We start from the raw sequence: 21,958 nt of genomic DNA, 5'->3' as shown, positions 1-21,958 counted from the left end.
AACAGGCACTTCAGCCCACCGAGTCCGCACCGACCAGCAGTCCCCACACATTAACACACATATCCGACACTCGCTAGGGATGATTTACACTTATACCAAGCCAATTAACCCTCAAACCTGTACGTCTGTGGAGTGTGGGAGGAAACTAGAGATCTCGGAGGAAACCAAGGTCACGGGGAGAACGTACAAACTCCGTAAAGACAAGCACCTGAAGTCAGGATCGAACCCGGGTCCCTGGAGCTGTGAGGCAGCCACTCTACCGCTGCAATGGCGTGCACCCGGATCGCTGGTTGGCGTGGACCCGGTGGACCGAAGGGCCTGTTTCCGCGCTGTATCTTTAAACAAAATGAAACTAAACTAAACTAAACTAAACAATAGACAATAGGTGCAGGAGGAGGCCATTCGGCCCTTCGAGCCAGCACCGCCATTCAATGTGATCATGGCTGATCATTCTCAATCAGTACCCCGTTCCTGCCTTCTCCCCATACCCCCTGACTCCGCTATCCTTAAGAGCTCTATCTAGCTCTCTCTTGAATGCATTCAGAGAATTGGCCTCCACTGCCTTCTGAGGCAGAGAATTCCACAGATTCACAACTCTCTGACTGAAAAAGTTTTTCCTCATCTCCGTTCTAAATGGCCTACCCCTTATTCTTAAACTGTGGCCCCTGGTTCTGGACTCCCCCAACATTGGGAACATGCTTCCTGCCTCTAACGTGTCCAACCCCTTAATAATCATATATGTTTCGATAAGATCCCCCCTCATCCTTCTATATTCCAGTGTATACAAGCCTAGTCGCTGCAGTCTTTCAACATACGACAGCCCCGTCATTCCAGGAATTAACCTAGTAAACCTACGCTGCACACCCTCAATAGCAAGAATATCCTTCCTCAAATTTGGAGACCAAAACTGCACACAATACTTCAGGTGCGGTCTCACTAGGGCCCTGTACAACTGCAGAAGGACCTCTTTGCTCCTATACTCAACTCCTCTTGTTATGAAGGCCAACATTCCATTGGCTTTCTTCACTGCCTGCTGTACCTGCATGCTTCCTTTCAGTGACTGATGCACTAGGACACCCAGATCTCGTTGTACATCCCCTTTTCCTAACTTGACACCATTCAGATAATAATCTGCCTTCCTATTCTTACCACCAACGTGGATAACCTCACACTTATCCACATTAAACTGCATCTGCCATGCATCCGCCCACTCACACAACCTGTCCAAGTCACCCTGCAACCTCATAGCATCTTCCTCACAGTTTGCACTGCCACCCAGCTTTGTATCATCTGCTAATTTGCTGATGGTACTTTTAATCCCTTCATCCAAGTCATTAATGTATATTGTAAATAGCTGCGGTCCCAGCACCGAGCCTTGCGGTACCCCACTAGTCACTGCCTGCCATTCTGAAAGGGACCCATTTATCCCCACTCTGCCAACCAATTTTCTATCCATGTCAGTACCCTACCCCCAATACCATGTGCTCTAATTTTGCCCACTAATCTCCTATGTGGGACCTTGTCGAAGGCTTTCTGAAAGTCGAGGTACACCACATCCACCGGCTCTCCCCTGTCAATTTTCCTAGTTACATCCTCAAAAAATTCCAGAAGATTAGTCAAGCATGATTTCCCCTTCATAAATCCATGCTGACTCGGAACGATCCTGTTACTGCTATCCAAATGCTCCGCAATTTCGTCTTTTATAATTGACTCCAGCATCTTCCCCACCACTGATGTCAGACTAACTGGTCTATAATTTCCCATTTTCTCTCTCCCTCCTTTCTTAAAACGTGGGATAACATTAGCTACCCTCTAATCCACAAGAACTGATCCTGAATCTATAGAACATTGGAAAATGATCACTAATGTGTCCACAATTTCTAGAGCCACCTCCTTAAGTACCCTGGGATGCAGACCATCAGGCCCTGGGGATTTATCAGCCTTCAGTCCCATCAGTCTACTCAACTCCATTTCCTGCCTAATGTGAATTTCCTTCAGTTCCTCCGTCACCCTAGGATCTCTGGCCACTAGAACGCCTTGCCTTTTCATACGGCTAATGTAATAGAATCCTTCTGTGAATAGAAATTATTCACAAACTCAACATAGCTAACATCTCATCTCCTCTGCAAACTAATACAATTCAGTCTGAAGAAGGGTCTCGACCCGAAACGTCACCCATTCCTTCTCTCCTGAGATGCTGCCTGACCCGCCGAGTTATTCCAGCATTTTGTGTTTACCTTCGATTTAAATCAGCATCTGCAGTTTTTTTCCTAACACAATTTGTAATTTCACCATCACTTATCCCATTACGGTAATATTACATTCAGCTCGGCAACCAACTGGAAACACAAAAAAAATCATTCAGCAAGCCTTTAGACACATCTCCCCATGATTGTGGAGAGGGGATCTTATCGAAACATATAAAATTATTAAGGGGTTGGACACGTTAGAGGCAGGAAACATGTTCCCAATGTTGGGGGAGTCCAGAACAAGGGGCCACAGTTTAAGAATAAGGGGTAGGCCATTTAGAACGGAGATGAGGAAAAACTTTTTCAGTCAGAGAGTTGTGAATCTGTGGAATTCACTGCCTCAGAAGGCAGTGGAGGCCAAGTCTCTGAATGCATTCAAGAGAGAGCTAGATAGAGCTCTTAAGGATAGCGGAGTCAGGGGGTATGGGGAGAAGGCAGGAACGGGGTACTGATTGAGAATGATCAGCCATGATCACATTCCACGATCACATTGAATGGTGGTGCTGGCTCGAAGGGCCAAATGGCCTACTCCTGCACCTATTGTCTATTGTCTAGAGTGTGGGATACGGCAACTCAAGGTGATGGAGACGCAGAGAAGGTGTATGGTATGGTATGCTTGCCTCCATCGGTCAGGGCGTTGAGTTTAAGAATCAGGAAGTCACAGTGCAGGTTTGCAGGACATTAGCTGGGCTGCAATTGGAGTATTGTCTGCAGTTCTGGTCGCCCCATTACAGGAAGGACGTGGACGCTTTGTAGAGGGGGTTTATCAGAATGATTCGATGAGTCAATGATACATTATAATCACTTGCACAGTGAAATGCTTTGTATTGCATACAACCCGGTAAGTCAGAAGCCAGTGGAAGGAGATTCAATAATAATCTTCAAAAGGTAGATACCCAAAGAGATGATGCTTGTAAGACAGAGGAAGGCTAATTGGTTGTCACTTGAAGAGGCTGGCGGGCAGAATAGATTTGCTTCTCTGTTCTACTCTGCCTCTGCTGCTGTGGTCTTCACTGCCCGCAAGTGAACAAACATCTGATTGCAACATATTGCACTGATTAATCTCCCATAATTGCTTCCTGATCATGAATAGACAGCGACAGGCTTGCCTTTGAATTAAAACCTTCCCGGGTGCTGCAACGCAGTTTAATACGAAAACCATTAAAAATGAATTAGTATACACGGAGACAGGAACTGAATTATGTATCGAGGGAAAGCTATCAGTTCTGATGCAGAGGGTTGGTGGGGCAGGCAGGTGAGGGGCCAGTTGGATTTTATTCTCTCGCCCACTCTTACATCGCCCACTGCAGTTCATTGAAACCTCAGTCTTGACTACAGGTTCATAAGTTCTAGGAGCAGCATAGATTCGGTGGGCCGAAGGGCCAGTTTCCATGCTGTATCTCTGAATAAATTAAAACTATGCCACGCGTGGGAAAGAACTTCAGATGCTGGTTTGTACCAAAGATAGGCACAAAGTGCTGGAGTTACTCAGCAGGTCAGGCAGCATCTCTGGAGAAAAAGAACAAGTGATGTTTTGGGTTGAACAAGTGATGTTTTGGGTTGCTGGGTGTGTATTTCTTACACACATTATCTCCTCTGGCAGCTTGTTCCATGCACCTACCACCCTTGTGTAAAAAAGGTGTCCTTCAACAGTTAAATATATCAGGTCAGGTACATGTGTAGGAAAGAACTGCAGATGCTGGTTTAAATCGAAGGTCGGCACAAAATGCTGGAGTAACTCTGCGGAACAGGCAGCATCTCTGGAGAAAATGGGTGGGTTACGTTTCGGGTCTAGTTTAGTTTAGTTTAGTTTAGAGATACAGCGCGGAAACAGGCCCTTCAGCCCACTGGGTCCACGCCGACCAGCGATCCCCGCACATTAACACTATCCTACACCCAGTAGGGCCAATTTTACTTTACATTTACCAAGCCAATTAACCTACAAGCCTGTACGTCTTTGGAGTGTGGGAGGAAACCGAAGATCTCGGAGAAAACCCACGCAGGTCACGGGGAGAACATACAAACTCCGTACAGGCAGCCCCCTTAGTCAGGATCGAAGCAGGGTCTCCGGCGCTGCATTCGCTGTAAGGCAGCAACTCTACCGCTGCTCATGTGACCCTTCTTCAGCCTGATATGGGCCAAATGCATGCAAATGGGACTAGTTAAATGGGGCAGCATGGACAAGTTGGGCTGAAGGGTCTCTGTATGACACTATGGCTCGATGTTACAATAAGGGTAACTGTAGAGGACAGACATTGCTGATGTACAGGGTAATAAGTTTATGGGACAGTTTTCAGAAGGGGGTGGGGAGGGCTGTACCTGGTCACTATCTCCTTGGAGGTGTGGGATCCTACTGTGTACAAATCTACTGCCTGACTTGAATTAAAAAGCAGGGGATTCAGAACATGATGGGCTGAATAAAATCCTCCGTGATCAGTGAAATAAATGAGCCTCGGGAATCAGAGAGATAAATGACAGAGGGGAAAAAAATTAATGCTTTAAAAATAACCAGAATCAAAGCCGGCCTCATCTGTCAGATTGGCACTGCACAAGCTGATTTGGATGCACAGTTGCTGTCCTCTGTAGATGAACAAATGATCGCAGACTCGCCGTGTTATTGTGATATCTGTAAATATCAGGAGAGGAAGGGTTAGTTGTTTTTCCTTGTGCCAAATGACTCATTTGTTACAGAGAGTGAGGAGACTTGACAGGAAGCCTCAGGAATGTGTTTGCATCGACTTGACATACCCAGAAAGCAAAGATGCAACAACTATTTATAAGTGATGCAGTTTGCTGTAAATCGGGGCCGCATTAGGAAATCGAGCTTAAAGCCACGTCGCCATGGTTACTAGGCAGTTATCTGTCTATTCTGTAGTGAAAGATTGAGAATCTTAATGGTGCAGTTTTTTTTGTCATGTTCATCGTTCACTACCTGTTGCGAAGTGCTGAATATATTTTTAAGGGGGTTTGAAATAAAAACACAGCTATTAAACCAGGAGGCTTTGTGTTCTGGCCAAGGCGTACCTGAGTGCAGGTTCCATCACTGGTGTAAGGGTCCAAAGCAAGAGATGTCTGGTATTGGCATGGTGTTGAGGGGCAGCACAGTGGCACAGCAGGTAGAGCAGCTGCCTCGCAGCACCAGAGAGCCAGGTTCGATCCAGACCACGTGGCTGCTGGCTGGGTGTGGAGTTTTGTTTTTTTTAGATTTTAAAGCTACAGCGTGGAAACAGGCCCTTCGGCCCACCAAGTCCGCGCCGCCCAGCGATCCCCGCACACTAACACTATCCTACACACACTAGGGACAGTTTTTGTTTTTTTAAACATTTACCCAGCCAATTAACCTACATACCTGTACGTCTTTGGATGGTGGGAGGAAACCGAAGATCTCGGAGAAAACCCACGCAGGTCACGGGGAGAACGTACAAACTCCGTACAGACGGCGCCCGTAGTCAGGATCGAACCTGAGTCTCCGGCGCTGCATTCGCTGTAAGGCAGTAACTCTACCGCTGCGCCACCGTGCCGCTCGAGTTTATAGATTTTTCACTGTGACCGTGTGTGTGGGTTTCCTTCGGGTGTTCCGACAATCTCCCACATCCCAAAAGACGTACGGGTTTGTAGGTTAATAGTCCTCTGTGAATTGGTCCATCAAGTCTACTCCGCCATTCCATCATGGCTGATCTGTCCCTGATTCTCCTGCCTTCTCCCCATACCCCTGAGACCCGTCCCAATCAAGAATCTATCTATCTCTGCATACACCCACCATCTTCTGCGTGAAAAAGTTGCCCCTCGGAGCAAAGAGGTCCTTCTACAGTTGTACCGGGCCCTGGTGAGACCGCACCTGGAGTACTGTGTGCAGTTTTGGTCTCCAAATTTGAGGAAGGATATTCTTGCTATGGAGGGCGTGCAGCGTAGGTTCACTAGGTTAATTCCCGGAATGGCGGGACTGTCGTATGTTGAAAGGCTGGAGCGATTGGGATTGTATACACTGGAATTTAGAAGGATGAGGGGGGATCTTATTGAAACATATAAGATAATTAGGGGATTGGACACATTAGAGGCAGGAAACATGTTCCCAATGTTGGGGGAGTCCAGAACAAGGGGCCACAGTTTAAGAATAAGGGGTAGGCCATTTAGAACGGAGATGAGGAAGAACTTTTTCAGTCAGAGAGTGGTGAAGGTGTGGAATTCTCTGCCTCAGAAGGCAGTGGAGGCCAGTTCGTTGGATGCTTTCAAGAGAGAGCTGGATAGAGCTCTTAAGGATAGCGGAGTGAGGGGGTATGGGGAGAAGGCAGGAACGGGGTACTGATTGAGAGTGATCAGCCATGATCGCATTGATTGGCGTTGCTGGCTCGAAGGGCTGAATGGCCTACTCCTGCACCTATTGTCTATTGTCTATTGTCCTTTTAAATCTTTCCCCTCTCCCCTTAACCCCATGTCCTATGGTCCTTGATTCCCCTGCCCCATGTAAAAGACTGTGCGTTCACCCTATGTATTCCCCTCATGATTGTATATCTCTCTATATGATTGTTCCTCAGCCTCCTGTGCTTAGGGTTGCCAACTTCCTCACTCCCAAATACGGGAAAAGGTGACATCACTGTCCCGCGCCCCACGTGACCTCACCCAGCCAGCGGCCACGTGCTCCCGCTCCACCAATGGCTGCCGCCATTGGTGGAGCGGGAGCACGTGGCCGCTGGCTGGGTGAGGTCACGTGGGGCGCGGGGCGGCGACGTCACCCTTTGTCCCTTATTTGGGAGCGTGGAAGTTGGCAACCCCTACCAATACGGGACAAGGGCGGTACCGTACGGGACAAACTAATTTACCCCAAATATGGGATGTCCTGGCTAATACGGGACAGTTGGCGACCCAACCTGTGCTCCAAGGACTGCCCAACCACTCCTTGTAGCTCAGGCCTTCGAGTCCTGGCAACATCCTCGTAAATCTACACTGCATCCTTTCCAGCCGAAAGAGGATTCTTTTAAAAACGGTAACTGTGTGTGTATGAATTGTGGAATTCTCTGCCTCAGAAGGCAGTGGAGGCCAATTCTCTGAATGCATTCAAGAGAGAGCTAGATAGAGCTCTTAAGGATAGCGGAGTCAGGGGGTATGGGGAGAAGGCAGGAACGGGGTACTGATTGAGAATGATCAGCCATGATCACATTTAATGGCGGTGCTGGCTCGAAGGGCAAAAAGGCTTCCTCCTGCACCTATTGTCTATTGTCTATTATGTAATGCAATTTCGCAGCGCTGCTACTACCCGCCTGGGGAGCGCTGAGATGGAAATCTAAATCACTTGCCGTCTTTCTCAATTGCAGTGTTCTCCACTCAAAGGACAAGGATTCCAACTGGGGGCCTATCGGTGCATCTGCAAAGAAGGCTACTACAACCCTGACCGTATCTCTGCCAACAGCAAAGGTCGTGAGTATCATTCTCCTGTGACAATAGAAACGCAAACGGATATGAAAATCCAAAATCCAACGTAGAATTCCTGAGAATTTACAGCCCAGACACGGGTTGACTCACAAGTCCGTGACCGATGTATCCTGTGGTTCCCAGTGCCCGAGAGTTTCCCAGTTTATTCCCAGTCTCCTGTGATAGACACAGAATGCCGAAGTAACTCAGCGGGTCAGGCAGCATCTCTGGAGAGAAGGAATGGGTGCCTCAGAAGGCAGTGGAGGCCAATTCTCTGAATGCATTCAAGTGAGAGCTAGATAGAGCTCTTAAGGATAGCGGAGTCAGGGGGTATGGGGAGAAGGCAGGAACGGGGTACTGATTGAGAAAGCCATGATCACATTGAATGGCGGTGCTGGCTCGAAGGGCCGAATGGCCTCCTCCTGCACCTATATAATAGGAGGCCCCTATTTCATATGAAATATGAAATATGAAATATAGTCTACTGATCCCACATGCATGTTTTGACGCCATTTTCAAAGTCCAGTCCGCGTAGGGTTGCCAACTTCCTCACTCCCAAATAAGGGACAGAGGGTGACGTCATCGCCCCACCGCACCCCACGTGACCTCACCCAGCCAGCGGCCACGTGCTCCCGGCCCGGGCGGCCGCCATTGGTGGTGCGGGAGCACGTGGCCGCTGGCTGGATGAGGTGATGTGGGGCGCGGGGCGGTGACGTCACCCTTTGTCCCTTATTTGGGAGTGAGGAAGTTGGCAACCCTACCAATGAGGGGCAAGGGCGGTCCCGTAAGGGACAAACTGATTTAGCCCAAAATACGGGATGTCGCGGCTAATATGGGACAGTTGGCGACCCTAAGTCCGCGCTCCAGTTGGTATTAAGTGGTGCCCGATCCAGGCGAGCCCCAGGCTGCAGCAGGGCCTCCAGCTTTCCCTTGGATGTGCAGGTCGACCAGTGAACCCACGTCCCTCTCCTCGCCCGTCCACCTTTGTGCCCCAGGGGGTGGGACCTCGAGGTCGCGGTGGCCCATCTCCTCCCCCTCACCCACTCCCACCCCATCCCCCTCTTCTCAGTCTCAAGAAGGGTCCCAACCCTAAACGTCACCCATCCACATTCTCCAGCGATGCTGCCTGGCCAGCTGAGTTACTCCAGCACTTTGTGCCTTTGTTTGTAAAGCAGCATCTGCAGTTCCTTGCGTCTCGTTCAAACCTTGCCTCTTGTGCGTGGGATTCTGTTATCAGGCATCTGAATCATCCTACCTCCACCAGAGAGCAGTCCTGAACTGCTATCTACCTCTTTGGTGACCCTCAAACTATCTTTGATGGGACTTTACTGGCTTAACCTTGCACTAAACGCTATTCCCTTATCACTGTAAATAGTTCGATTGTAATCGTGTATTGTCTTTCCGCTGACTGGTTAGCGCGCACAAAGGCTTTTCACTGTACCTCGGTACACGAGGCAATAAACTACACTGAAGCTGGTTGGTGGAGCGTGCACTGTTGCGGGGGGTTCTGAGCCTCTGTTTCTGTAACTATCGCAGGGCAAGAGGACGGAGACGTTCCCTTCTACAGCCGGCTGGCTGATGACGAGCCCAGGCCACTGCTCCAATGCCTGCCCTGCAGCCACGGATGCAGGTCCTGCAGTAGCGACACGCCCTGCTTCACGCACGAGGACCGGCTCCTGCGACTGGTCATCCTCTCCGTGCAGGCCCTCTCCATGGTGCTCGTGTTCCTCAGCATGCTGCTGGTGTACCACTGCAGGAACAACAAGGTCAGTGTGTGTGTGTGTGTGTGTGTGTGTGTGTGTGTGTGTGTGTGTGTGTGTGTGTGTGTGTGTGTGTGTGTGTGTGTGTGTGTGTGTGTGTGTGTGTGTGTGTGTGTGTGTGCGTGTCTGTGCGTGTCTGTGCGTGCTTGTGCGTGAGTGTGCGTGAGTGTGCGTGCGCGTGCATGTGTGTGTGTGCGTGCATGTGTGTACGTGTGTTTGTGTGTGTTTGTGCATATGTGCGCACGGGTGAGTTTGTGTGTTGTGTGTGCTTGTTTCTGAGCATGTGTGTGCATGCGAGTGTATGTGTGTGTTTGTGCATGCTTGTTTGTGCACGGGCGTGTTTGTATGTGTTTGTGAGTGTGAGTGTGAGTGCACGTTTGTGTGTCTGTGTACATGTTTGTGTGCACGTACATGTAAGTGTACATTTGAGCATGGTGTAAATGTGTATGAGGTACATATGTGTTTGGGTGTGTGTGTGTGTGTGTGTGGATTTGCATGTGTGTGTGTGCGTGTGTGCATGTGTGCATGTGTGCATGGTTGTGCGCATGTATGTGATATGTAAGAGTATGTATGGGTGTTTAAGCATTTGTGTGACTGTTTATGAAGTACGCGTGCGTGTGTGAGGTAGTTATGAGGTGCATTTGGAAGGATGGGCAAGTGTGTGTGTGTGTGTGAGCACGATGTTCAGTGTAGATTATTGTCCCGTGTACCGAGGTACAGTGAAAAGCCTTTGTTGCGTGCTAACCAGTCAGTGTCTACGTGTGCATGTATGTGTGTGACGATGTGCATGTGATCTGTGGATGTGTGTGAGCAGGTGTGTGCAGTACATGTGCATGTGTCAGTGTGTTTGTGAGAGGGAGATTGTGTGTGTAGATGTACAAATGATTGTGGGTGGGATTGTGTGTAAGTGGGTGTGTGATTGTCAGTGAGTCCATGCGGGTGTGTGATTGTATAAGCGTGAGTGTAGGATTGCATGAGGCAGTTTAGTTTAGTTTACTTTAGTTCAGTTTATTGTCACGTGTACTGAGGTACTGTGAAAAGCTTTTGTTGTGTGCTAATCAGTCAGTGGAATGCCAATGCACGCTTACAACCGAGCCATTCACAGTGTACAGATACAGGAAAAAGGGAGTAGCATTTAGTGCAAGATAAAGCCAGTAAAGTCCGATCAAAGATAGTCCAAGGGTCTCCAATGAGATACTGTAGATAGTAGTTCAGGACTGCTCTCTAAAGCCGTTAATATTTAGCCACTTCACTTTTAAGCTAAACCCTCTTGTCATCAACATTACCACCCTGAGATATCACCCTGCTACATTACCAGGGAAGGTGTGGTCCAGAACAAGGTGTGTATCACTGTTCCCCCAGCGATGAACCTCCTCAATGACTCTGCCACTCACTCCAGCACTCTCTGGGTGAAGAACATCATCCTATAAGAAAAAGAAACTGCAGATGCTGGTACAAATCGAAGGTAGACACAAAATGCTGGAGTAACTCAGCGGGTCGGGCAGCATCTCTGGAGAGAAGGAATGGGTGACTTTTCGGGTCGAGACCCTTCTTCAGACTGGTGTCAGGGGAGGGGGCAGGGTCATTCAGTAACCCGTGCCTGCCTTCTCCCCACATCCCTTGATTCCGATAGCCCCTAGAGCTCTATCTAACTCTCTTTTAAATTCATCCAGTGAATTGGCCTCCACGGCCTTCTGTGGCAGAGAATTCCACAAATTCACAACTCTCTGGGTGAAAAAGTTCTTTCTCGTCTCAGTTTTAAAAGGCCTCCCCTTTATTCTTAGACTGTAGCCCTTGGCTCTGGACTCCCCCGACATTGGGAACCCATTTTCCCTGCATTTAACTTGTCCAGTCCTTTTATAATTTTATACGTTTCCATAAGATCCCCTCTCATCCTTCAAACGTTCCAGTGACTCTGGAGGCCAAGGAGCCTGTTTCATGCTGGGTCTCTCGAAACGAAAAGCAAAGCAAAGAGATCAATACACTTCAACCTCTTGATAACAGAGAGATCTCCAGTTATCAGGCGGTGAGCGGCTGCTGATGAGTGAGGTCCATGTGCAGTACCCATCACCCACCTCCTGCTGACTGTGGCCGATCAATAAATCCTCAGCTCTCCAAATATTTAATCTTTTTAAAGGATATCAGTGAATTAATTTTTAAAGCCTTCAATCCCTCCGTGGGAAAGTCACTTTGTAACTGTAATGGCTTTGGAGTCCGATCATCGTGTTGGTGTTGACTGCACAACATGATAGATGATGTCACTCGACTGAGTGAAATACTATAACACCTCTTCACAGATCATTCCGGAAATTCTGTCGTTAATTGGACCTGTCCGTCTGAGGTGATATCAGGACAAGTCGTTTAGATTAGTTTAGTTTAGTTTAGTTTAGTTTAGATTAGTTTAGATTAGTTTATTTTCGTTCATCAAATGTTCATCAAATAGTCAAGGGTATTTATTTAGCTTAGTTTAGTTTAGTTTAGAGATACAGCGAGGAAACAGGCCCTTCGGCCCACCAGGTCCGCGCCGCCAAGCAATCCCCGCACATTAACACTATCCTACACCCACTAGGGACAACTTTTACATTTACCCAGCCAATTGACCTACAAACCTACGTCTTTGGAGTGTGGGAGGAAACCGAAGATCTCGGAGAAAACCCACGCAGGTCATGGGGAGAACGTACAAACTCCGTACAGACGGCGCCCGTAGTCAGGATCGAACCCGGGTCCCTGGCGCTGTAAGGCAGCAACTCTACCACTGCGCCACCGTGCCGCCCAGTTACTTCCTCGGTGGAAACTCTGCCTGCCTCGTCACTACCTGCTGCCTGGCCCATCGTCGTGGTCCGCTGCATTCGCTGTAAGGCACTGGATATAAACCTGAACAATGAAATTCTTACTTGCTGCAGCGTTACAGGTGCATTAGAAGCAACAACAACAGTGGACATGCCATAAATGATCATTTATTGTAAGTAAGCTAGACCATGACAAACTACCTCCAGCAACCGTTATAGTGAGGCTGCACGGTGGCACAGCGGTAGAGTTGCTGCCTCACGGCACCAGAGACCCGGGTTCGATCCTGACTATGGGAGCTGCCAATACAGAGTTTGTACGTTCTCCCCGTGACCACGTGGGTTTTCTCCGGGTGCTCCGTATTCTGCCCACACTCCCAAAGACCCTGCAGGTTTGTTGGTTAATTGGCTTTGGTAAAAATTGTAAATTGGCCCTACTGTGTGTAGGATGGTTCTAGTGTGCCAGGATCGCTGGTCGGCGCGGGCTTGGTGGGCCGAAGGGCCTGTTTACATGCTGTTTCTCTAAACAAGATTTCAAGATTTCAAGATTTCGAGATCAAGATTTCAAGATTTCAAGATTTCAAGATTTCAAGATTTCAAGATTTCAAGATTTCAAGATTTCAAGATTTCAAGATTTCGAGATTTCGAGATTTCGAGATCAAGATTTCAAGATCAATGTATTGTCACATGTACCGATTAATGTACAGTGAAATTTGAATGACCATTTGGTAAACCAAACTAAACTAAACTAAACTAAACTAAAAAAAGCAGGGGAATATGTAAAAGGTACACAAGTTAAGTGAAACATTGTTATTGTGATGTTTCCTAGCTGAGGCTTGAATTGCAGTGATTTCACGTGTTTGGACATGGGTGATTTTTGTTGGGGATTAGAGTGGGTCAAAGCACGATCTTTGGTGAGAATGCACAAATCACAGCCAGATGGCACCTATCTCTGGAGCAAGTGCCTCCAGGAGGTGTTAAACTTTCCTCTCCTCTCTGCAGAGAATCCGTGCGTCAGGGCTGGTGCTGCTCGAGACCATTCTCGGAGGATCCTTGCTGTTATATTTTCCGGTAAGTGCCCAGGCAAACACCTTCTCCGTCAATGTAAAACCCTGAAACAGCATTATCCGGGTCTTCTAATTCCTCCCCATCCCCACCCAGACACAGAGTGCTGGGGTAACTCAGCGGGTCAGGCAGCATCTCGGGAGAACATGGATAGGTGACGTTTCACAGAATGCTGGAGTAACTCAGCGGGTCAGGCAGCATCTCGGGAGAACATGGATAGGTGACGTTTCGGGTCGGGACCCTTCTTTTTTTTAGTTTAGTTTAGAGATATATCGCAGAAACAGGCCCTTCGGCCCACTGGGTCCAGGTCCAGGTCCAGGTCCAGGTCGACCAGCGATCCCCGCACACTAACGCTATCCTTCATGCCAAACCAAGCCAAACCTGTACGTCTTTGGAGTGTGGGAGGAAACCAAAGATCTCGGAGAAAACCCACGCAGGTGACGGGGTGAACGTACAAACTCCGTACAGACAGTACCCATAGTCGGGATCGAACCCGGGTCTCCGGTGCTGCAAGTGCTGTAAGGCAGCAACTCTACCGCTGCACCACCGTGCCGCCCTTCTCAGACTGAAAGCTAGAGGAGAGGTGGGGATGGGATTGCTCATCGTTGCTGCCTTTGATTTGTTCTTTTTATTCTTTGCATTTATTTGTTCTTAGTATCTTTTTGATATCTCTCGTTCTTCTCTCCCCTGACTCTCAGCCTGAAGTAGGGTCTACCTGACTGAGCTACACACTGAAGACAGACACAGAGTGCTGGAGTAACTCAGCGGGGTCAGGCAGCATCTCTGGAGAAAAGGAATAGGTGACGTTTCGGGTCGAAGACCCAACTCCAGCATTTTGTGTCTATCTCAAGTGATAGGTGGAGATAGGGGAGAGTAGGGGATTTGTTTGGCAGATGGTTGGCCAAAGGCCAGAGATGAAAAGGTGAAAGATTGTGGGTAAAGTGATAAGGAGAGAAGAGGTGTGAAATGTGAAGCCTGAGGAAGGAATATTGGTGGAAGGAAGGGGATGGGTGTGGGAGAGGTTTCGGGTCGGGAACCTTCTTCAGACTTCACCCGTCTACATTGTGATGGCACCTCTCTTTTGGTCTGACCTTTTCTCACCTCCAGTTTATTCCCCCCACCCTCTATTTTCAGTCTGAAGAAGGGTCTCTTTTTCTCCGGAGATGCTGCCTCAGCCGCTGAGTTACCCCAGCTCTTTGTGTCTGTCTTCAGGCATAACCTCTGGCCTGTCACGTTGCATTACAATGGTGACCACCCCTCACTGGCCAAGAACATCTCAGCAAGATCATCAAGAGTTTGATTTTGACAGCTATTCTTCCCTTTCTTTTCTAAATTTGATTTTAGTTTTATTTAGAAATACAGCGTGGAAACAGGCGCTGCAGCCCACCGAGTCCACGCCGACCAGCGATCCCCGCACATTAACCCTTTCCTACACACACTGGGGACATTTTTTTACATTTGCACCAAGCCAATTAACCTACAAACCTGCACGTCTTTGGAGTGTGGGAGGAAACCGAAGATCTCGGAGAAAACCCACGCAGGTCACGGGGAGAACGTACAAACTCTGTACAGACAGCACCCGTAGTCAGGATCGAACCCGGGTCTCTAGCGCTGTAAGGCAGCAACTCTACCACTGCGCCACCCTGTCACCCATTTACTTCCTCAGTGCCTCGTTACTACCTGCTGCCTAGTCTGTCATCAGGGTCTCATCTCTCTGAACCACCCTGGACGTGTAACGTTGCAGTGTGCACTTAGACGATGGTTGATTCAGTCCACCCGTGAGACCTTCCCATTCCAGAAGCCAACAGATGGCTGGGTCTAAATTTGGAATCAAATTGACATGTTTGACACCATCTAATGATAATTGTTCACTTTTGGCATCTCATTTTCGGTTAAGGATTAGTCAGTATTATTTTTAACCATTACAATTGCAGCTCCAGTAACTCAAACTGGATTCACCTCCGGCTGAAATGAGGTTTTGACTGATGACTCCTCCATTTTCCAGCTCATTTACTCCTTGGCAATGAAGATAGACACAAAACGCTGGAGTTACTCACCAGGTCAGGCAGCATCTCTGGAGAAATTGGAACAGGTGACGTTTTGGGTCGAGACCCTTCTTCAGAAGATCCATCTGAAGAAGGGTCTCGACCCGAAATGTCACTGATTCCTTTTCTTCAGAGATGCTGTCTGTCCTGCTGTGTACAGTATCCGGGCCTAGAGTATCCGGACCTGCAGTGTCCGGGCCTGAATGTCCAGGCCTGCAGTGTCCGGGCCTACAGTTTCCGGGCCTGCAGTGTCCGGGCCTGCAGTGTCCAGACCTAGAGTATCCGGGCCTGCAGTGTCCGGGCCTACAGTGTCCGGGCCTACAGTGTCCGGGCCTACAGTGTCCGGGCCGACGGTGTCCGGGCCGATGGTGTCCGGGCCTGCAGTGTCCGGACCTAGAGTATCCGGGCCTGCAGTGTCCGGGCCTACAGTGTCCGGGCCTGCAGTGTCCGGGCCTACAGTGTCCGGGCCTGCAGTGTCCGGGCCTGCAGTGTCCGGACCTAGAGTATCCGGGCCTGCAGTGTCCGGGCCTACATTGTCCGGGCCTACAGTGTCCGGGCCTGCAGTGTCCGGGCCTGCGGTGTCCGGGCCTACGGTGTCCGGGCCTACGGTGTCCGGGCCTACGGTGTCCGGGCCTACGGTGTCCGGGCCGACGGTGTCCGGGCCGACGGTGTCCGGGCCTGCAGTGTCTGGGCCTGCAGTGTCCGGGCCTGCAGTGTCCGGGCCTGCAGTGTCCGGGCCTACATTGTCCGGGCCTACAGTGTCCGGGCCTGCAGTGTCCGGGCCTGCAGTGTCCGGGCCGACGGTGTCCGGGCCGACGGTGTCCGGGCCTACAGTGTCCGGGCCTACATTGTCCGGGCCTACATTGTCCGGGCCTACATTGTCCGGGCCTACAGCGCCGTCTGGGCCTAATATGGGACAAGGCCGGTCCCGTATGAGACAAACCAATTTAGCCCAAAATACGGGATGTCCCGGCTAATACGGGACAGTTGACAGCCCTACAAGGGGAGGCCAGTCCAAACGCATTAGCAGACACTTCCAGCAGCACGGGATCCAGTCCCTCCTGATCATGGGCCGAGAAATAAACATAAATTGGTCAACCGGGCATCGGAAGAGGGCAGAGAGGAAATGGATTGAAGCATTGAAGATGCGAGAGTCCAATGGCCTTAACCTGGCATCAGCTCAAACATAGGGTGGGCCCTGACTGACTCCTACAAATCTAGGATGAGAATAATAAGACGTGGCCGTACATGGTGAAAAGGCATCTCCAGAGGGACATCACCAGGCACCAGAGGGCATTTTGTCCCACTGCTCAACTGCCTAACCGCAACTCTAAAATGTACCGTCGTTCCTTCACCGTCGCTGGTCTAAAGTGTGACCGTGCTGCCTGGAGAGGTTCCAGCTGCAGGGAGAGGTTGGGTAGACTTGGATTGTTTTCTTTGGAGTCAGAGGTTGATGGGAGATTTGATAGAAATAAGTGAAATTTTGAGAGCAGAGACAGGGTGGAAATGTCCAACACTGGGGGGGGGGGGGGGGGGGGGCAGTGCTGTAATGTGAGAGGGGAGGGAGGTTTAATGGAGATGTGTGGGGCGAGCTTTTTATACAGTGAGGCAGATACGATAGTGGGGTTTAAGAACCTTTTAGATAGGCAGGTGGATATGCAGGGGATGGAGGGATATGTCGGCAGATGAGTAGGATAGGAAAAAGGAACTGGAACTGCAGATGCTGATAGACACAAAGATAGACGACACAACATGCTGGAGTAACTCAGCGGGTCTGAAGAAGGGTCCAATCACCTATTCCTTTTCTCCAGAGATGGAGATGGTGGAGACGGTGACAGACCCGCTGAGTTTAGAGATACAGTGCGGAAACAGGCCCTTCGGCCCACCGAGTCCGCGCCGACCAACGATTCTCACACATTAACACCACCCTACACACACTAGGGACAATTTACATTTACACCAAACCAATTGACCTACAAACCTGTAGGTCTTCGGAGGAAACCGAAGATCTCGGAGAAACGGGGAGAACGTACAAACTCCGTACAGACAGCAGTCGGGATCGAACCCGCGCCTCTGGCGCTGAAAGTGCTGTAGGGCAGCAACTCTACCGCTGCGCCACCATGCCGCCCACGGTAGTCACTCCAGCATTTTGCGTCTATCTGCAGGTAGTTGAGATGAGTTTCACTGGGCCACTTGTTTCTGCGCTGACCTGCCTCATGGTTACATGTGTCTCTGCGTTCTATGTTAACACGTGTCTGTATTTGTGCTTGGGCCCGTCAGGTGTTTATCCTGTATTTCCAGCCCAGTGTTTTCCGCTGCGTTCTCCTCCGGTGGGCGCGGATGCTGGGATTCGCCATCATCTACGGGACCATAACGCTAAAGATCTACAGGTAGAACTCACTGACCGAGAACCACTGGGTTGTCTGATCTCAGACACGTCTGCCTGGCCGGCAAAGATTCACGGTCCCGCGGCCAAGAGTCGTTGGTGTCCGGGCATCTGTCCCTCACGCTCCCCCTGTCTACATCAGCGTCAGGACTTGAGGGGCTGAGCTGTAGGGAGGGGTTGGCAGGCTGCAATGCAGGATGAAGGGTCACCTTATCGAGGTGTGTAAGTAAGGTCATGAGGGGCATAGATAGGGTTAACGCACAGTCTTTTACCCAGAATTGGGGAATCAAGGACGTAGGTTGTGGAGGCCAAGTCTATGTGGTGTTTTTAAAGCAGGTTCTTGGTTAGGAAGGGTGTCCAAGGTTTTAGTGAAGAAGGCAGAGAGGAATGTGGTTGAGAGGGAAAAATAGATCAGCCATGATTGAACAGACCAGGGGCTGAGTGGTCTAATTCTGCTCCTATGACTTACGGTCTAATGATGTGGAATATATGACAGTGGTTTCACGCACGCTGGTATCTACTTTATCACTGGAATGGCTGTGAAATGCACCATTCTGAAAAATAATGAGTTCTCCTTCAGGCCAGGCAATGGGAATTAAACTCAAAAGGGAAGTTTAGTGACAATTGATTACATCGTTTGTTGCAGTAACTGTATCTGGCATGTTAATCAGCGAGTGACACAGATTGTCCGGGAGAAGTTCAAGGTTTTGTTAATTAACCGCGTTCAACTCTGTCCCAGAGGAAATCTAAATGCAAATCGTATTTGGCTGATTGGAGGTCATGGGCTGAACGGTGTTTCTTTTAACGTGAGATTCCGCTCTCTCTCTCTCTCTCTCTCTCTGCCTCTCTCTCTCTCTGCCTCTCTCTCTCTCTGCCTCTCTCTCTCTCTGCCTCTCTCTCTCTCTGCCTCTCTCTCTCTCTGCCTCTCTCTCTCTCTCTCTCTGCCTCTCTCTCTCTCTGCCTCTCTCTCTCTCTGCCTCTCTCTCTGCCTCTCTCTCTCTGCCTCCCTCTCTCTGCCTCCCTCTCTCTCTCTCTCGCACAGCTACGATTCGCAATCTATTTTCTCTGAAGTAGTTGGGCTGTTTTCCAAAGTGTAAGTTGTTGATCAGACACAGAATGCTGGAGTAACTCAGCGGGACGGGCAGCATCTCTGGAGAGAGAAGGGGTGGGTGACGTGTCTCGGGTCGAGACCCTTCTTCAGACCGAGAGTCTTCATTACACGGGGCTGGTGCGAGAGAGAGCGAGAGCGAGAGAGAGAGAGAGAGAGAGAGAGATCACGATCACGATCACGAAGTGCTCGAGTCAGTCTGAAGAAGGGTCTCGACCCGAAACGTCACCCATTACTTCTCTCCAGAGATGCTGCCCGACTCGCTGAGTTACTCCAGCATTCTGTGTCTATCTTCGGTTGAAACCAGCGTCTGCACAAGTTGCTGTTTAGTTTTCTTTCTCTTTTCACTTTCATCTCAAGTTTTCTTTTATCTCTGTTCATCCTCCCCTCCCTCCCTCTCCTCCCCTCCCCTCCCTCCCTCTCCTCCCCTCCCATCCCCTCCCATCCCCTCCCATCCCCTCCCCTCCTCCCCTCCCCTCCTCCCCTCCCCTTGCCGGGTTCCTGTCCCTGTTTCCCCGCAGAGTGCTGAAGGTGTTCCTGTCCCGCACGGCCCAGCGCATCCCCTACATGTCGTGCAGCGGGCTGCTGAAGATGCTGGCAGTGATTGTATTGACCGTGTGCTGGTTCCTGGTTGCCTGGACGCTGGCAGCCTGGGAGAACATGGACCGTCAGATCCCACTGGTCGCCCAGTCGCACACTGCGGACGGACAGAGTTTTATGATGTGCATGCTGGACCGATGGGACTACATGATGGCCACTGGTAGCGACAATTTCTTTCATTGCCCCTTTTCCCCACAAAATTCAGATTCTACAACTCTGCTTTGGTGCCAGGGGAGGTAGTTGAAGCAGGTACCGTCCCAACGTTTAAGAAACAGTTAAACAGTTACATGGATAGGACAGGTTTAGAAACATAAAAAATAGGCGCAGGAGTAGACCGTTCGGCCCATCGAGCCAGCACTGCCATTCAATATTATTATGGCTGATCATCTAAAATCAGAATCCCATTCCTGTTTTCTCCCCCATATACCTTGATTCCCTTAGCCCCAAGAGGCATATCTAACTCTCTCTTGAAAACGTCCAGTGAATTGTCCTCCACTGCCTTCGGTGGCAGAGAATTCACAACTCTCTGGATGAAGAGGTTTTTCCTCATCTCAGTCCTAAATGGCCGACCCCTTGTTCTTAAACTGTGACCCCTGGTTCTGGACTCCCCCAACATCGGGAACATTTTTCTTGCATCTTGCCTGTCTAATCCCTTAAGAATGGCGCAGCGGTAAAGTTGGCGCCTCACAGCGCTGGAGACCCGGGTTCGATCCTGACTACGGATACTGTCTGTACGGAGTTTGTACGTTCTCCCCGTGACCTGCGTGGAATTTCTCCGAGATCTTCAGTTTCCTCGCACGCTTCAAAGACGTACAGGCTTGTAGGTTAATAGACTTGGTATAAATGTAAAACGGTCCCTCGTGTGTGTAGGCTAGTGTTAATGTGCGGGGATCGCTGGTGGGTAAGGACTCGGTGGGCCGAAGAGCCTGTTTCCGCGCTGTATCTCTAAACTAAACTAAACCTAAACAAACTAATGAATACATCCAGCTGCAGACAGGGACTCAATGACTGCCCCTTCCTCTATCTCTGGGTGCCAATCAAACTCTGAGCATGGCTTTATCTGCTCAATGATGTGGAACAAAGTATATCGAGGCAAGGCTTGGTTACAAAGGCCAACTATCGCTCGTTAACGCTGACAGCTCGGCCCTGACACCTCTGGGCGGCTGGCGAGAGCCCCAGAGTGCAAGGCTAATGACTGAAACTATCTCAGCTACAGAAGGGAGAGTGAGTTTGTTTGGAGATGTAACCTGGAAAAGTCAGAAACATTCTCAAACACATCCCAGCTTGAGTGGTCCTCCTTCATCTACTGCTGCGGTTGCCAACTTCCTCACTCCCGAATACGGGACAAAGGGTGACGTCACCCAGCCAGTGGCCACGTGCTCCCAGCCCGGGCGGCCGCCATTGGTGGAGCGGGAGCACGTGGCCGCTGGCCGGGTGAGGTGACGTGGGGCTCGGGGCGGTGACGTCACCCTTTGTCCCGTATTTGGGAGTGAGGAAGTTGGCAACCCCTACTAATACGGGACAAGGGCGGGTCCCTTACGGGACAAACCAACAGCCCAAAATACGAGATGTCCCGGCTAATACAGGACAGTTGGCAACCCTATCTACTGCCCAGCAGGCAGGAGAGCAGATAATTATCCTGAATTGTCCGCATTCTCTGGTGTTCTAACACCGTTGCTTTGGCCCAACCCTCGAGAACGACCGCCGGTGGGTCAGAACATTGGTGTTTTCATTTTCTTTGATCGTTACAAAAATATTGGGGGCATGGAATTGTTGGATCACCAAGGCCTTAGCTTAGTTTAGTTTAGTTTGGAGATACAGCGCGGAAACAGGTCCTTCGGCCCACCGAGTCCGCCCTGACCACTTACACTATCCCACACACACTAGGGACAATTTACAGGAGCCAATTAACCAACAAACCTGCACGACTTTGGAGTGTGGGGGGAAACCGAAACACCCGGAGAAAACTCACGCGGTCACGGTGAGAACGTACAAACTCCACACAGACAGCACACCATAGTCAGAATCTAACCTGGGTCTCTGGCGCAGTAAGGCAGCAACTTTACCGCTGCGCCACCGTGCTGCCCGCCTTATGATTGATTCAAGATAAACACAAAGTGCTGGAGTAACTCAGCGGGACAGACAGCATCTCTGGAGGAAAGGAATAGGTGGTGTTTCGGGTCGAGACCCTTCTTCAGACTGATGGTAGATTCCTTCAGAGATGAGCTGATGGCACAAGGCTGGGTGGGGGGATGGGAACTGACATCTTCAGAAGAGGTAAAACTCCCGACCTTTTCCCATTCACCTCAAACCTCGATGGTTTAAAGTCGGTTGTCATGGTGACCACATGAAAAGTCTTTGCAATCGCACAACGCGTGCGAGACACATTCCCGCCACTGTCAGCTCCTCCAGGGACTCACTGCCTCAGACTGACGTCTCCGACTAATCCTCTCCAACAATTGTCAATGTCAGAAGCCTCTGATCCATCAAACAGTTTCCACAACAGCTGATGATGGTGAAACATCTCAGAGCACGTAGAAAATAAATTGT

The 21,958-nt window shown here is 49.9% G+C and overlaps 1 protein-coding gene across 1 annotated transcript in view; it reads left to right on the top strand.

Annotated features, from left to right (window-relative positions):
- The window catches only part of gpr179 (G protein-coupled receptor 179), a 54,408-nt gene that overhangs the window by 18,731 nt on the left and 13,719 nt on the right, over positions 1-21,958 (top strand). The window contains exons 3-7 of the mRNA XM_078424493.1: positions 7,562-7,664; positions 9,195-9,424; positions 13,207-13,275; positions 17,595-17,704; positions 19,330-19,568. Of these exons, the coding sequence (XP_078280619.1) occupies positions 7,562-7,664; positions 9,195-9,424; positions 13,207-13,275; positions 17,595-17,704; positions 19,330-19,568 (751 nt within the window). The remainder of the gene's footprint in view (positions 1-7,561; positions 7,665-9,194; positions 9,425-13,206; positions 13,276-17,594; positions 17,705-19,329; positions 19,569-21,958) is intronic.

Source organism: Rhinoraja longicauda, chromosome 29 (genome assembly GCF_053455715.1).
Source record: "Rhinoraja longicauda isolate Sanriku21f chromosome 29, sRhiLon1.1, whole genome shotgun sequence".
In the NCBI taxonomy this organism is placed as follows: domain Eukaryota; kingdom Metazoa; phylum Chordata; class Chondrichthyes; order Rajiformes; family Arhynchobatidae; genus Rhinoraja; species Rhinoraja longicauda.
The sequence above is the reverse complement of the archived record's forward strand: the minus strand, read 5'-3'. Positions and strand labels throughout refer to the sequence as shown.